General features: G+C 42.3%; 1 protein-coding gene across 2 annotated transcripts in view; it reads left to right on the forward strand.

Moving 5' to 3' along the window:
* The first annotated feature begins 2,638 nt into the window (after window positions 1–2,638).
* ALPK2 (alpha kinase 2) overlaps window positions 2,639–14,267 on the forward strand; it is an 87,704-nt gene continuing 76,075 nt past the window's right edge. For both annotated transcript variants that reach the window (XR_003792841.1, XM_029218741.1), the window contains exon 1: window positions 2,639–4,379. Coding sequence is in view for 1 of the 2 variants with exons in the window: in XM_029218741.1 (XP_029074574.1) it covers window positions 3,003–4,379 (1,377 nt within the window). In the remaining variant the exon portion in view is untranslated. The remainder of the gene's footprint in view (window positions 4,380–14,267) is intronic.

Genomic DNA, 14,267 nt, shown 5'->3' on the forward strand with positions numbered 1-14,267 from the left:
GAGCCAAGCAACAGAGTCAGAGGCTCTGGTTTCCTATCCGAGCTCCACCACTTACCTACTTTGTCACTTTGGGGAAATGGCTCCTTGGAGCCTCAGTTTTGCAGACAGGGAGCAGCTAGCACACTGTATAATAGAGGAGGTATTCAGCAAAGGCTGGGTTCCTTGCCCCATTTTCTCCACCTCCTTGTTAGGATGTTTAGAGATAATTATTAGGGCATGCCAACCGCAAACCATAACTCTCTCAAAGGCACTCATTAGCCAGTGAGAAGTTAATTATACTTAATCCAGTTCCTTTTCCTCTTTAATGTACTCAGGATGACTTGTAAATCTTATATCAGCTAAAACACACGTTCCATTAAGTCCCACATTACTAAATCATAACATTTCCCGACCTGTTAATATGGTCATTCAGAAGTTAAGTATATTTAATTCATTTATCTTCTCCATATTTTTCTCAACTTTGTTTCGTTTCCCATCCTTGATTCTGGAGAATCATCTCTATTTCCTCCTTTATTGCTTTCTTACCTGGTCCTTTGTGCCTCTTGGTCTTATTTTCCTCTCTTCCTTTTCCTTCTTCCCACGCAAGTTATAGTAACTTCAGGATAACTGGTTTGTCCAGCAGAGGGACCATGGCCTGGATAAATCAGGAAGTCACAATTACTTGGGATTTCCTAGTAGCCCATGGTGCTGTTTTACACCCCTTGTAAGCTCTCGACTGAGGCCAGATCTCCAAGAGCTAATCAAAAAGAGGCATGAAGGGAATGACGTGGGCAATGTGAAACTCATGCAAAATCATTTTCTCTTCATGCCTCCCTCAGCTTTAATTGAAGAGACCTAAGCCTAATTAATGGTGATGAGGATGAGGGTGGATCAAGGACAATTTGTAGCAGAATGCATCTGGGAACTTGAAAAGTAAATTCTTAGGCCCTTTACTCAGATTCTGATTCAAGAATTTTGAATGGAGTTCCCTGATAATTCTTCTGCATACTTCTTGAGAACCAGCGATAACCTGGTCTTAGCACTGCCTCATCCTTTCTTTTTTTTTTTTATTAAGTTATGTTTGACCTACAACACTGTGTAAGTTGAAGGTGTACAATATATTGATTTGATACGTTTATATTGCAATATGACTACCATAGTAGTGTTAGCTAATACCTCTCTCACATCACGTAATTATCATTTTAGCACTTTTACATTCTTACAGAGTACATGTGGCATAAAATTTCTGCTTTACAAAGTCCCTTCACATTGATTTTTTTTTTTTCATTTGAACCTCAGAATAACTTTGTGAAATAGACAGGAGCAGGTACTGTTTCCCCTGGAAATTTGCCCTAAATTTTAGTCTCCCCAGGCTGTTGGTCAGGGCAAATCCAGAGATTAGCTTTGGGTCAGGCTTGGCCAACCTCGGCCACCCCTGAATGTCTTCTACTTGGGAACCAAGTTACCAAAAGAAACAAGGTATTAATAAAATTGGAATCAGTCTATGATTTCTGAAAATGAGGCCTATGTGAGCAGGCATCCAACGACTGAGGGCTTACGAGCACATGAGCTCAGGAGACAATGAGGTCCCTCCAGTAAGGAAGAGAGAGGATAAGGAAGACGGTGTCCCATAGCTGTAAGCGTCTAACACTGACCCTCCTGGGTTAGATATTTGTGCATCTTTTACATGCACCAGTCAGTAAAGATCTGAGCATCATCTCTAAGTCTGAGCCAGACCCTCAGCTCCTGCCTTCTGAAAGTGGTTGCCTCTGAGCTGGATAATACATAGCGTGAGATCAGCAGTGTTACAATTACAATGAGGTCAGATGAGATAAATAAGAATGCAAATATAAAGCAAGTATAACAAGTTTTTATTGGGACTGCAGAGCCTGGATAAGGGTCTTAATGGTAAAGGTCAGCAAAGCAGGTCAGGCTCCAGGCTCCATGTGGCTCCAGTCAAGAAAGGGAGGAGCCACCGAGCACCATCCCTCGTGGAGCAGGGAGGGAGAGCAGGCTTGGTGTGATCCAGGATTCGGTTTCTTCCCTGCTGGGCCAAAGCCAAACACCTGGCGGGTCTTGGTCAGGATGGCATGTGGACATTGGTTTCCAACCAGAGGGGTTCATGGCTGTGATTTAGGCTTTAGAATCATGTTAAATTAAAGAGGAAATGGCACTATGCTTCATACACATAGTCCTAGTATGGTATCATCTATACAGCCTCCTGGCAAGAACCATGCCTTCTTAGCATGGTCTTAAAAAAGAGTTACTGCTTATACTATTCCACTACAGGAGTTAGAGTACTTTAGTTATTTGTGTATAATACCTTACTCCAGAAAGTAATGCTTTTTCAAACTCCCATAACATAGAATGACTTAAAATAAAAGGAGAGAAGACGAAACTAGAATATAAAACGTTTCTCCATTCATCTGAGTAATTCATAGCATTTTCAGTTTGGGGTAAGATCGTGAAGAGTCTTAAGGGAAACTGCTGAGCATCTCAGCCAGTTGCCTCTGACCACAAACCCCTTCCTAGGGGAACCACAGATCTCCTTGAGTGTGCAGGAAAACCATGGTCATTTTCTGTGTGTGCCATGAGGCAAGAAATGTAGGCATGCAAACTTACCTGTATCTTCTCTTCATCCTAGCCGTACCCAAAATGACGCTGCTATTTATCAAATCTCTGCTAAAAACTGTTTGGGGATGATCTGCTGCTCTGCAGTGAAGATCCATTGAAGTGGATCTTCAATCCACGGAAGCGGAGTGTCCGTCAGAGAATCAACAGCTCTCTCTTAACCCGAAAGATGACAGGAACACAGTTTGCAAACATGAGACCTATGAGCAGGAAAGCACACATCAAATTGATGAGAAGGAGCATCCTATAAGGAAGAAGAAAGTATTGCCTCGGGTCCTCCCGCATCAGCTGACTCCCCCTCCTCCAAATTCAATGGTGTGTGTTCACTCCAGCTATTGGCTGATAATGACCTTGGTACATCCAGTTCTGAAAATCCCTTGGATGTTAAAGACATGAGGCAAACTGAAGAGGCTCGTGATCCCGATAACACAGAGGACGTTGCAGAGGGGTTGCTTTGTTCTAATTCAAGTAATATTCCCTATAAACAAGATGTGTGTGGCCACAGGACAGTGCATTCCAAACTGTCAAGGTTAATGGATGGTGCCTTAGACACTAATGGCCCTAATGAAGAAGTCTTCAACTCTAGTCATCAAAATCCCACAGTACAGAAATACATCAGCTTTAGCCTACCGCTGATGGAGGCAGCCTCATCCACTTCCCCAGGTGACAGGGCCACGAGCAACAAGCCTGTCAGCTGCCCGGCTTCCAGCACAGACTTTGACAGTGATTATGAACTCTGCTCAGAGATAACCCTAACCTACGCCGAGGAGTTTTCAGACAATGACCTGGAGTATCTGGAATGTTCCGACGTCATGACAGATCACTCTAATGCAATTTGGCAAAGGGACCTGCAGGGGACTGAGCGTGTTTTTTTATTAGAAAGCGATGACGAAGAGATGGAATTCAGTGAGTGTTGCCTGGGTGGATGTGAGCATTTCCTCAGTGAAATGGGCTGTGAGCCTCTGGTGTCAGATGACACTGGGCCTATGGATGCCACCGCTGGCCTCTGTGGTTATCACTCACCATCCCAAGAAGTGGAGGTACAGAGCAGCCTAGCCTCCATGCACAGTGCCTCATCCCCGCAGACAGGGATGACCCTGCCTGTGGGACCTCACCAGGATGGAACGTCTATGGTGACAGACCAGGGGAGATGTAAACCACCCACTGCTCCTGAAGCTACTGAAGATGGCTATCCAGGAATTCAAGGGGAAACCAGAGACGGCCACCAGGCAGGAAAGGAATTTGCCAGTGACAATCTGCTAAACATGGATAAAGCAGTAACAGAGAGAGAGAGGAAGCACTTATCTGGTGAGTTAGGAAAATCAGGGATGAACCAGTGTTTGGAGACTGTGGCTGAGAAAAGAGTAGGTGGAAAAGACTTATTGAGCCGGACGGGCTCAGAGAAACCTGCCAGGACGAGGCGACCGGGGATTAAGGGAAAAGCCAAGAAGCTGAACCCCAACCTGGAAGAAAGGGCAACAGAAGCCTCCCTGAATCGCCTGTATCCCAGAGGACCTGTTAAGCACCCATTAACCCCAAGTGACAAAAGAGAGAGTTCCCATGCCAAAGCAGAAGCGACTGGTTTGAATTCCCAGTTCCATGCAGGAGGCTGTGCTATTCCAACCCAAGCAGAGCAAGAAGCAAAAATCCTGCAGACTCCACCAAGCTCACTCTCCAAAGAAGGGAACTTGGACTTGCAGGGAGAAGGAGTGTGGGTTAAAAACGTACTTGAAACAAGCAGGATTCCAGACTGGAGAGATCATCCTCAGGTAAGACTCCTCTTTTAAAAAATTATAAGCGAAAATGTATTTGTGCGTGTGCACGTGTGTGTATGTCCCTTCCCTTCACATTCACAATTGCAGTTCCACAATGTACATCAAAATGGTTCTTCCAGTACCATCAGGGTACTTGTGAATGACAGAGGCTGCTGCTGGGAAGGAAATCTGGTTTTGAATAAAGGCCCAGATAAACCCTAAGCCATCCTAATTATAGCAAAAGACAGATAGAAGTAAGAGGCACTAATAGGATTCTGGACAGCTGGAAAAAGAAATTTGATATTTTGTCACTGCATGTGTTTTACCAGGCAATGTCACTATTTAGAAAGTTTTTAAGCAAATGTTTTGGGTGTAGCTTGTAAAAAAAAAAACAACCAAAACATTCTTTTTAGTAATGTTTTGGGGCAGTTTGAAAACTGGTAAGTGCTGGCTTTTATCAGAATTCGTAGTATGGATGAAAGATTTCTGTGTGTCTAAATGATTTGCAGAATTCACTTGATGCTGGAGAAAGTAGATTTTGCTGTGCTCAAAAATCAGAGTAGGTTTTTGAATGAATGTCTGTTTTATTTTATTTTTCTTAGACCACAAAGTATTAAAGAGGCTAAGAAAACACAACAGGAAGCCAAAAAAAAAAAGTTTTACTCTATTACTGATGTGGGGGTGTATTTGAAAAAGATGCAGTTGAATTAATGGGAATAATTAATGTACAAATATGTTATGCTTGATATATGAACTTATTATATTTATAATTTTAAAGGGTTCCAAATGGGCTTTGAACTGATGCTATGCTATGACCAAGATTTAGTTTTTGGAAATAAATACCTAAGAAAAGTTATTTATCAATTGTTTTTACTCAGCCTCTGTTCTCCCTTCTCCCAACTTTGTGGTTGGGACCTAGTATTGTTTTTATAGAAGACTAGATATACTCCAAAGAAAATTAAGTATTCCCAAATGCATTCAAAGTTATTGAACTCCCTTTGTGTAAAAGTAAAAAATATATTGATTTCTAAAGACCCAGTCATAAAATAGCCTAAAAAATCTAAAAATCTCCAGATCCAGGGTAGTTTTTTCCTGAGCAAATTGTTCTGTTCCACGGGCCAAATTAGCTGTGTAAAGGTCACATCTATAATTTACTTCTTTGCAGGAGTGCCAGCTTTATCCTTTTTCATTGTTTAACACACCAATGACCACAGATTCATGCCCAAGAGGAGTTTATGGAGGCGGTTTGGCCAAAAAGTAATACAAAATTAAGTTATAATGTAAATTTTTCCATGTCAATAACTATAGCATTTCCCTTTCTACTCATAAAATGCTCTTCCTGACTCAGCTAAGTGCCTTTTCACAGTCGTTTATCCATGTTGAGCGTTTCACTGGGCAAATTACTTCAATTATTAAAGGTTGAGTGTGGAGCAAGGGGAAGGGGGGAGCAAAGTGGCCCAAAAAAAGTAAGTGAAGGAGAGGGGGCTATTGACAATGTTAGTTTTAGACCCATCACTGTGGGAGGCAATGCCTAGCTCCCTCAGCTGCCAAAAGTTGAGAGGCGCTCAAGGAAGGAGCCCCCTTTGTCATCCTGAATTCTGAGATGGAGAGCCCTGGGGACCAGGAAGCTCACTTGTTTCCTGGCAACGCAGTGAAATAGAAGGGGCGGTCCCTGGGACACTCTTGTCTGTGCCAAACTTCTAATGGGACTCTTGCTCACACAGTCACACATTCATGGATGCACACCTACCTTGCCAGCTATCAGCTCAAGGTCCCACCTGTGGTTTCACACATGACCAAGGCAATTATCTCAGGACACTGAACATGAATTTTTAGAAAGCTTGCATTCTGCAGATAGAGGGGCCATTTCTCACTCTGCTGTTCACAGTAGCAGAGTCGACCTCTCACTCAAGGGACAATGTGAGTAGAAGCTATATATTAAGTAGTTCCGTGTAGCCCCAAGTTAGAAATAGGGTCTCTGTACCTGTGGCATTTATTGACCCTTAACTAAAGCAGGAACGTTCTGCCACAGGTATAGTGGCATAGGGAGTGCAGATTTCTTTTACCCATGCAAAAAGTTACTCTCTAACTGTAGGAGATGTCTGTATTTCTTACACATGTACGCAGCATAGCCACATTTACAGGAAATGGCTAAATATCATTGCAAATGTGACACCAAAGCATTAGGGGGTCATTGGGAACTAAATCAAATTTTTTATAATATTGCTAAAAAAAAAAAAAAACCCAGCCCAAGATTGGTGAATCTTTCCATAACTAAGTCAAAAGACATTTAAAATATTTATTCTCAGACATCTGAGGCTCGTGGGAACTTAAAATTTGAAATGGTTAAAAATCCTTGGTTGAAGGTAACATTAATAAATTTGCCCTCTCCTGACTCTTGCCTGATTCACTTCCTTGAAGGTGACTAGCAGTAGAAACAGTGACCAGCATCTTATCTTTTAGTATTTTCTCTTCATCTGTGTATTGCTTTTAGCATGCTGAGAAAAATTCCATATCTCTAATTCTACGTTACAAGAACAAGGCAAACGTGTAGACTAAACTGAATCCAGGAGTCCTTACTTGCTGTCTTCCTTTCCCACTCTAACAAGGCAAAGCATCTTGTTCTGATTTGTCTTGAAATAGTACTTACCCAGGCTAAGACTGAAAAGCCCCCAGTTGCTCTACATTTATGGAAGATTCCTAAATTAATCCCAGTTTGGGAGTGGAAAACGGAAAGGGTACCCCAGGCTAACTTGAATCATCTTCAAGGGTCACACTGCCAATCGTTCACCTTGGTTCTGATCTTGCTTTCTTGATCCAACTCAGAGGCAGGGCCGGCCAGTCTGCCCCTCTTAAGTTTCCCTGTAGCCACACTGGGGTAAGATCATCCTCACTCTTAAATCAGAAGTACTGTGTCTGTCCTTCTGCATAGCTGCCCAGCTTCACCCCAGAGAGATTTGCATTGCTCTTTGGGATCATGGGAACTCAAGTGTACGGTATGGAAATGTATTCTTAGGTTCTGATAGTTAAGAATCTTCCTGACCAGGAATCAGCATAAAGGGTGAGCTCCATGATGGTAGTGAGTTTGGTCACTGTTTTGTTCACTGAAATATCCCAAGTCCTTGGAATAGTACTGGTCACGTAATAGGCACTCAATAATTGAATGAGTAAATAGCCATATGGTACTAGATAACTAGATTGAGTCCTCTCCCTTTTTTTCTTGATGAGTCTGGCTAAAGGTTTGTCTATTTTGTGTATCTTCTCAAAGAACCAGCTTTTAGTTTCACTCATCTTTGCTATTGTTTTCTTCATCTCTATTTTATTTATTTCTGCTCTGATCTTTATGATTCCTTTCCTTCTACTAACTTTAGGTTTTGTTTGTTCTTCTTTCTCTAGTTGCTTTAGGTGTAAGGCTAGGTTGTTTGAGACTTTTGTTTCCTGAGGTAAGATTGTATTGCTATAAACTTCCCTCTTAGAACTGCTTTTGCTGTGAATTCCAGGTATAGTCATGTATGATTCTAATAATCATTGGTCTCAACTACTTTATGGCCTTCATTGTCATAAGTACATTCCTTGGTTCCCCTCATATACCACCTTTCCACTAGGAAATTGCTACCCATTGCTCTTCTGGCCCTGGGGATGGATTGGTTTATGCTAAACTGACCACACTTTGCATTCGGCTTCCTTGTGAATGCTGGTAATTCAGATACAACCTTGGCCTTGTTGGTGGCTTATCAGCTCTCACAGATTGCTAACTAGATCCAGGAAGATCTTACCACATCCCCCTAGCATTCAAGACCTTCCACAATATTGCTTCTATTTACCTCTGAGAGGCAAAGCAGACGTACACACTGGCTACCTTATCTGGAAAAGGAAGACTTTTCTCAGAATGTGTTTTTTCCATCTTCTGGTCTGGAACGCCATCACTCAGCTTGTTGCTAGCTCAGCTCACCTACTCCTTCAAGGCCAAGGTGCAGGTCCTTCAAATTGTACTTCCCCTGAAGCACTTTCCTCATCCCTAACTATGATTTCTCCTTCCAGAGAAACAGCATGCTTGTCCTCATTCTTTGTATAGTGTGGTGAGCTCTGGACCTGAGTTTGGTTCCTGCCCTACTGCTTTCTGACTCTGTGCCCTGGGAAAAACTACTTAAGCTCTCCCAGCCCCAGTTTCCTCATCTAAAACAAAATAATAATAATAACAATAATAATAACAACCACCACCACCTCACAGAGTGTTGTACGGATTAAATGGTCAGCACAGTACCTATTATGCAGTTAACATTTAATAAGTATTTTCATTTTTCAATTTATTATTTACCTTCTTAATCCATATGTCCTTTCTCCCCATATCAGCCTCCTTTTGGCTGGCTACAAGAGGATTTAATACCTTTTTTTAATTGAACTTTTTAATGAGATATTGTACGTGCACATATAGTTGTAAGAAATGAGACAGAGAGAGCGCTGTACACTGTGCCCAGCTTCCCCCGATGGTAACATTTGGCAAAACGGTAGCATAATTTTCACAACCAAGACATTGACATTGATACCATCTGTTGATCTTATTCAGATTTTCCCAGTTTTACTTGTGCTTCTGTATGTGTGTATGTATGTGTGTGTAGTAAGATCTATAGAAATGTGTCACTTGTGTAGGCTCATGTGACAAATGTGGTAGGAAAGTTCATTTAAGTGCAGCCGAGTAGCTAGACGGGCAGTGTAATAACACGGTATATGGCAGCTTGAAATGTGCATGGCCACCCAGTGACAGGCAGACACAGGTCTCCAGTAAAATTCTTTTAAAGCATAGGAAAATATAAGCTGATAATCTAAACCTTCTTGCAATACAGTTTTCATATCTGGGACAGAACAATCTGAGACCCGACTTCATCTGCATAATAAAATGCATCACCCCAAATAACAACTGTTAGCGCTGACTCAGGAAGGCGGATAAGCCAGCTCTCTGCTGATGATGGAAAGGGCCGAAGTTTATAATCACTCGTCTCTCAGAACGTGGCAGTCACGCCTCTTGTCAGCACTACTCCACGGCTGACCCAGGGAGTAACACAAACGTTTGTTTTGTTTTTAATCACAAAGCCCACTGTGCCACTTCTGCCTAAACCCGTTACCATCCTGGACCTGCGTGATTACTGCTCACTGCAGGTGTTGTTCTCAGTCGGTATTAAATAATCAACGGCCATCATGAAACATTCTGCAAACGGTAAGTGCTGGAGGGGGTGCGGAGAAAAGGGAACCCTCCTGCACTGCTGGTGGGAATGTGAATTGGTACAGCCACTATGGAGAACAGCATGGAGGTTCCTGAAAAAACTACAAATAGAACAACCATACGACCCAGCAATCCCACTACTGGGCATATACCCTGAGAAAACCATCATTCAAAAAGAGTCATGTACCACAATGTTCATTGCAGCTCTATTTACAATAGCCAGGACATGGAAGCAACCTAAACGCCCATCGACAGATGAATGGATAAAGAAGATATGGCACATATATACAATGGAATATTAGTCAGCCATAAAAAGAAACGAAATTGAGTTATTTGTAGTGAGGTGGATGGACCTAGAGTCTGTCATACAGAGTGAAGTAAGTCAGAAAGAGAAAAACAAATACTGTATGCTAACATATATATATGGAATCTAAAAAAAAAAAATGGTCATGAGGAACCTAGGGGCAGGACGCGAATAAAGATGCAGACCTACTAGAGAATGGACTTGAGGATATGGGGAGGGGGAAGGGTAAGCTGGGACAAAGTGAGAGAGTGGCATGGACATACATACACTACCAAATGTAAAATAGATAGCTAGTGGGAAGCAGCCGCATAGCACAGGGAGATCAGCTCTGTGCTTTGTGACCACCTAGAGGGGTGGGATAGGGAGGGTGGGAGGGAGGGAGATGCAAGAGGGAAGAGATATGAGGGTATATGTATATGTATAGCTGATTCACTTTGTTATACAGCAGAAACTAACACACCATTGTAAAGCAATTATACTCCAATAACGATGTTAAAAAAAAAAAAATCAACGGAAGCTCCTTAGTACCTACAGCCTTGCTACTCACCTTGTCTGCAGACCAGCTTGGCAGAATGCAAAATCTCAAGCCCTGCCCCAGTCTTGCTGAATCAGAATTTGCAATTTTAGCCCAATTCTTAGGAGATTTGAATGCACACTGAAGTTCCAAAAGTCCTGGTCTGCAAGAAGAGATCTTTCCCACTGAGACCCTAAGGCAATGGTCTCAACCCTGCTGTACCTGGGATCACCTGGGACCACCTGGGACCTTAAACCATTCTGATGCCTGAGTACCGCCCCCGTCCCTCACTCCCCCTACAAGATTCTGATGTAATTTGTCTGCAGTGTGGCTTGGGCACTGAGGGTTTTAAAAGCTCCCAAATGATTCTCTGAACTTCTAAGATTGAGAATCTTAGCTGTGCTTTAGAACCATCCCTGGTTTTCTAAATATACAGGTGCCCAAGCCCCAGCCCCAGAGGTCCTGATTTTGGTGGTTCTAAGGCCCTCAGGGAGTGGAATGCAAGTGTCACCCTGGGGGTTCCAGGTCCCACACCGGCAGAGCAGGGCCACCTTTCCTGAGAGGTTGTACCCCTCATGAAAGTGCTCCCTCAAGGATACTGGAGCCCCTTGCACCTGATTTTCTGCAGTCTTAGCCAAGGAACAAAGCGCCAGGTTATTCAATACTAGTTTTCAAATCAAGGTAGTGGGCGTTCTCCACGTGTAAGTTGTTTCTGCTCTGGTGCGGTATATGCATTCCCGCAACACCTCACATTCTGCAAAGTCACAGCTAATATATTAGGCCTTCTGGGGAAAATAGTATTCCCCGCAGGTTACTTCATAAACAGGCCATTTAAAAACTAGAGACAAAAGCAAAAAATGAATGCAAGAAGTTCACTTGGACCACCCAGGGAGGCGGCTCAGGTTGCCTGAGGGCCGCCACAGCAGAGATTAAACATACACAAGGTCATTGAGTGGAAGTGCTGGCAGCCCTTTAGTCAGAGCAGCTGGAGGCTGAGATGCGAAAACAGAAATGGGTCTCTGTGGAGCCGTCTGTGAAGCTGGGCCTGGGAGGTGCCATCTGCCTTCAAGTGACCCCAGCCTGGAGTGTGCCTCTTAGGAGCATTGGGGCAGGCTTCTTTTTTTTGTTTTTTTTAATTTATTTTTTAATTGAAGTCTAATTGATTTATAATGTTGTGTTAATTTCTGCTGTACAGCAAAGTGACTCAGTTATACCTATATTTTTTTCAGATTCTTTCCCATTATAGTTCTCACAAGAGATTGAATATAGTTCCCTGTGCTATACAGTAGGACCTTGCTGTTTATCCATTCTATGTGTAATAGTTGGCATCTCCCAACCCCAGTTCCTCAGTCCATCCCTCCCCCACCCCCCAGGCTTCAGTTTTAATTTTATTAAAATATGACTAAAAAGGGTCCCTGCTGCCAATGCAAAAGCTGAGTTAAAGGCTATTCCCTTTCCTGCTCAAGATTCTATAGTTTACTCCAGCTATTCAGGGACCCTTAGCCTAGGAAAAATTGCCCATGAGCCAATGCAGCATCTACGTTATACTGATGTCATTCCCTACTAACTGATTTCATCGGGCTACCTCATTACAGGACACGTGTTACAGAGTCTCCCCTGTGCTACGGGGGCACAAAGGCCTGCTGCTCAGGGGCTCCAAGGCCTCAGGGCACTGCCTCCAAGTGGGGGCCGGGATGATTTGCACTGGAATCACCTGCTAAGGTGCTTGTTTAAAGATACAGATCTCTGAATTTTACCCAAGACTTGTTGTATCTGCACCTTTAATTAAGTGATTCTTAATTAATTAAGTGATTTAATTAAGTGATCACTTTAATTAAGTGATTCTCTAAGTGATTCTCCTGAGCAGAATTTAAGCCATGGGCTTAACTAGAATGAGACCTAGTGTGAATACTACAACTTGAGGCGTTCCTGTAAAGAATCACAGGATTTTGGAAACAACAGGAAGTTTAGGGCTTGTCAAGTGTAACCCCTTTGCCCTAAGAGGAAAAAAACCTCATGACTTGGATTTTTCTCTGCTTTCTAGTTGGCTTGCTATAAATGCAGCTTGGGCTTCACCTGTCCAGCCACTGAAATAAATACAGATCCTGATTTATTGTAACTAATCCAAAACAGGTGTGCCATCTACAGCTGAGTTTTATTTTGAGGAGTAGGGACGGGACAAGAATTTGGGTGGCAGCAGGAGAGGCTGGTGAGAGGAGGGTCCTTTGGCTGTGAGGATGAGTTTTAGTCCCTGTAGCAAATCTCTCATCACTGCCTTGGGTGGGAGCTGAGTGCCAGAGACATGCCTTATTGGTCCTTTTTTTTTGCTATGACTGAAAGTGAACTTGCTTCACTGAAAAGGGACCGAAAAAATATTGGGTTAACCAACCATCTATCAATATGAACGCTAAAGCTGTGGTAATCAGAACTGTGCGGTAGTAGCCCCAAACAGATAAATAGATAAACCAAAGTGAGTTGAGAGAACAGAATCAGACCTAAGAATATGTTGGAATTTGGTTTAAGATAGAAATAGCCAAGTTTTAGGGAAGAAGCAAAATCTTCAAAGTTGACACAACTAGCCATCCGTGTGGGGAAAAAAATAAGACCAATGGACCTCAAATGAACTCCAGATAGGTCTTTTTTAAAAATTAATTAATTAATTTATTTATTTTTGGTTGCATTGGGTCTTTGTTGCTGCACACGGGCTTTCTTTTGTGCCGAGCGGAGGCTGCTCTTTGCTGCGGTGCGCGGGCTTCTCATTGCGGTGGCTTCTCTTGTTGCGGAGCACGGGCTGTCGGTGCGCGGGCTTCAGTAGTTGTGGCGTGAGGGCTTCGGTAGTTGTGGCTCATGGGCTCTAGAGCGTAGGCTCAGTAGTTGTGGCTCATGGGCTTAGTTGCTCCACAGCATGTGGGATCTTCCCGGACCAGAGCTCGAACCCGTGTCCCCTGCATTGGCAGGCAGATTCTTAACCACTGTACCGCCAGGGAAGCCCCAGATGGATCTTTGAGTTAAATATAAAAAACCCAAACTATAAACTACTGGAAAAAGTATTGGAAACTATTTTTATGACCTTGAAAGCCACAAGATCTTCTTGGGATGTAAAGAACATCAACAACAAAAACAAAGAAAAAATGTGACAGTTTTGATTACATCAAATTAAAAATTTTATATAACAAAAAATACTGTAAACAAAATTAAATGAAAGTGACGCACCAGGAAAAATATGTCAAATATGTAAGAGACAAAGATTAATTTCCAAGGCATATAAAAAACAAATAGATAAGAAAAGTACCCTTAACAGCTGAATTTTTAAAAAGGTAAAAGTAAATAAATATGAAGTTCATAGAAGAGAGAATCTAAATGGTTATTTATATGAGAAGATGTTCAATCTTGTGAGTAATGAGGAAAATATAAATTTAAAAGATGTAACATTTTCACCCATCAGACAGACAAAAGATTTAAAGGATGATAACATCAAGTTATTGAGATTATGGAGAAATGGGTTCATTGCCAGCAAGAACGTAACTTGGTGGTATCTTTTAACATGAAGAAGGGCAGCAGTGTCACTTTTCGGTATCTACTCTCAAGAAGAGCTTACACACAGGCCCCAGGAGGCCTGTGTACCATAATGTTTTGCAGAATTGTTTGTCTAAGGAAACATGTATGCAGAAACAGCTAAATAAAATGTGGCCTGTTCAGATGATGGGCATCTCAAAGCATAATATAAAGAGAAAGGTATAGTGCAGCATGATCCATGGAACATGATACCATTTATGCCCTCCAAACTACTCCAGAATAGTGTATGTTCTTATACATACATATATATATATACATAAAATTATTTTTTTTAAGTCTGGAAGGATA

This window comes from Monodon monoceros, unplaced genomic scaffold (assembly GCF_005190385.1).
Source record: "Monodon monoceros isolate NGI ecotype Baffin Bay Population unplaced genomic scaffold, NGI_Narwhal_1 Super_Scaffold_1, whole genome shotgun sequence".
NCBI lineage: Eukaryota > Metazoa > Chordata > Mammalia > Artiodactyla > Monodontidae > Monodon > Monodon monoceros.